A 564-nucleotide genomic window follows, 5' to 3' on the forward strand; every position below is an offset into this window, starting at 1 on the left:
ATGTATGCGTGTGTGTGTGTGTGTGTGTGTGTGTGTGTGTGTGTATCTTTATACGTTTATGCACTTATGTTAAAAATATATTACCATTATTTTTTTAGGTGACACAAAGTTCTGAGAGAAAGCTAACAGTTGTCCAGACCAAGCCGAAATCTTTTGATGAGTGATGCTGGCAGTTGTTGAAACTTGTTGTTTTTTCCCCCCTTTCCAATAATAAAATACTGTTGGCACCACAAAATGGTATCTAACTCTGTGAACCTATTAGTATTGTATATCTCATGCAAGACTATATACGAATAAGAATATGTACATATTTAAGTATTGCCGACTCGTTGTATGCGGCTACGAATATGTGTGTTTATGGATGTAACGTACTTTGCGTGTATTAGCGTGCATATGCATGTGTGAATGTCTGTGTACATAGTCAGTGCGTGTTTGTATGTATGTGTATGCGTGTGGAGCGGTTCTTTTTAAATAACTGTCAATGTCCATGTCTTATTCTGTATGTTCAGTACATAATTACACACACACGCGTTCGCGCGCGCTTGCACACACTGCTATTATGTT

At 37.8% G+C, this 564-nt stretch overlaps 1 protein-coding gene across 1 annotated transcript in view; it reads left to right on the forward strand.

Annotated features, from left to right (window-relative positions):
* The window catches only part of LOC106879093 (aquaporin-9), a 78,146-nt gene extending 77,892 nt beyond the window's left edge, over positions 1–254 (forward strand). The window contains exon 7 of the mRNA XM_014928527.1: positions 99–254. Within this exon, the coding sequence (XP_014784013.1) occupies positions 99–115 (17 nt within the window). The 3' untranslated portion in view covers positions 116–254. The remainder of the gene's footprint in view (positions 1–98) is intronic.
* The last annotated feature ends 310 nt before the right edge of the window (positions 255–564 follow it).

Source organism: Octopus bimaculoides, chromosome 3 (genome assembly GCF_001194135.2).
Source record: "Octopus bimaculoides isolate UCB-OBI-ISO-001 chromosome 3, ASM119413v2, whole genome shotgun sequence".
NCBI lineage: Eukaryota > Metazoa > Mollusca > Cephalopoda > Octopoda > Octopodidae > Octopus > Octopus bimaculoides.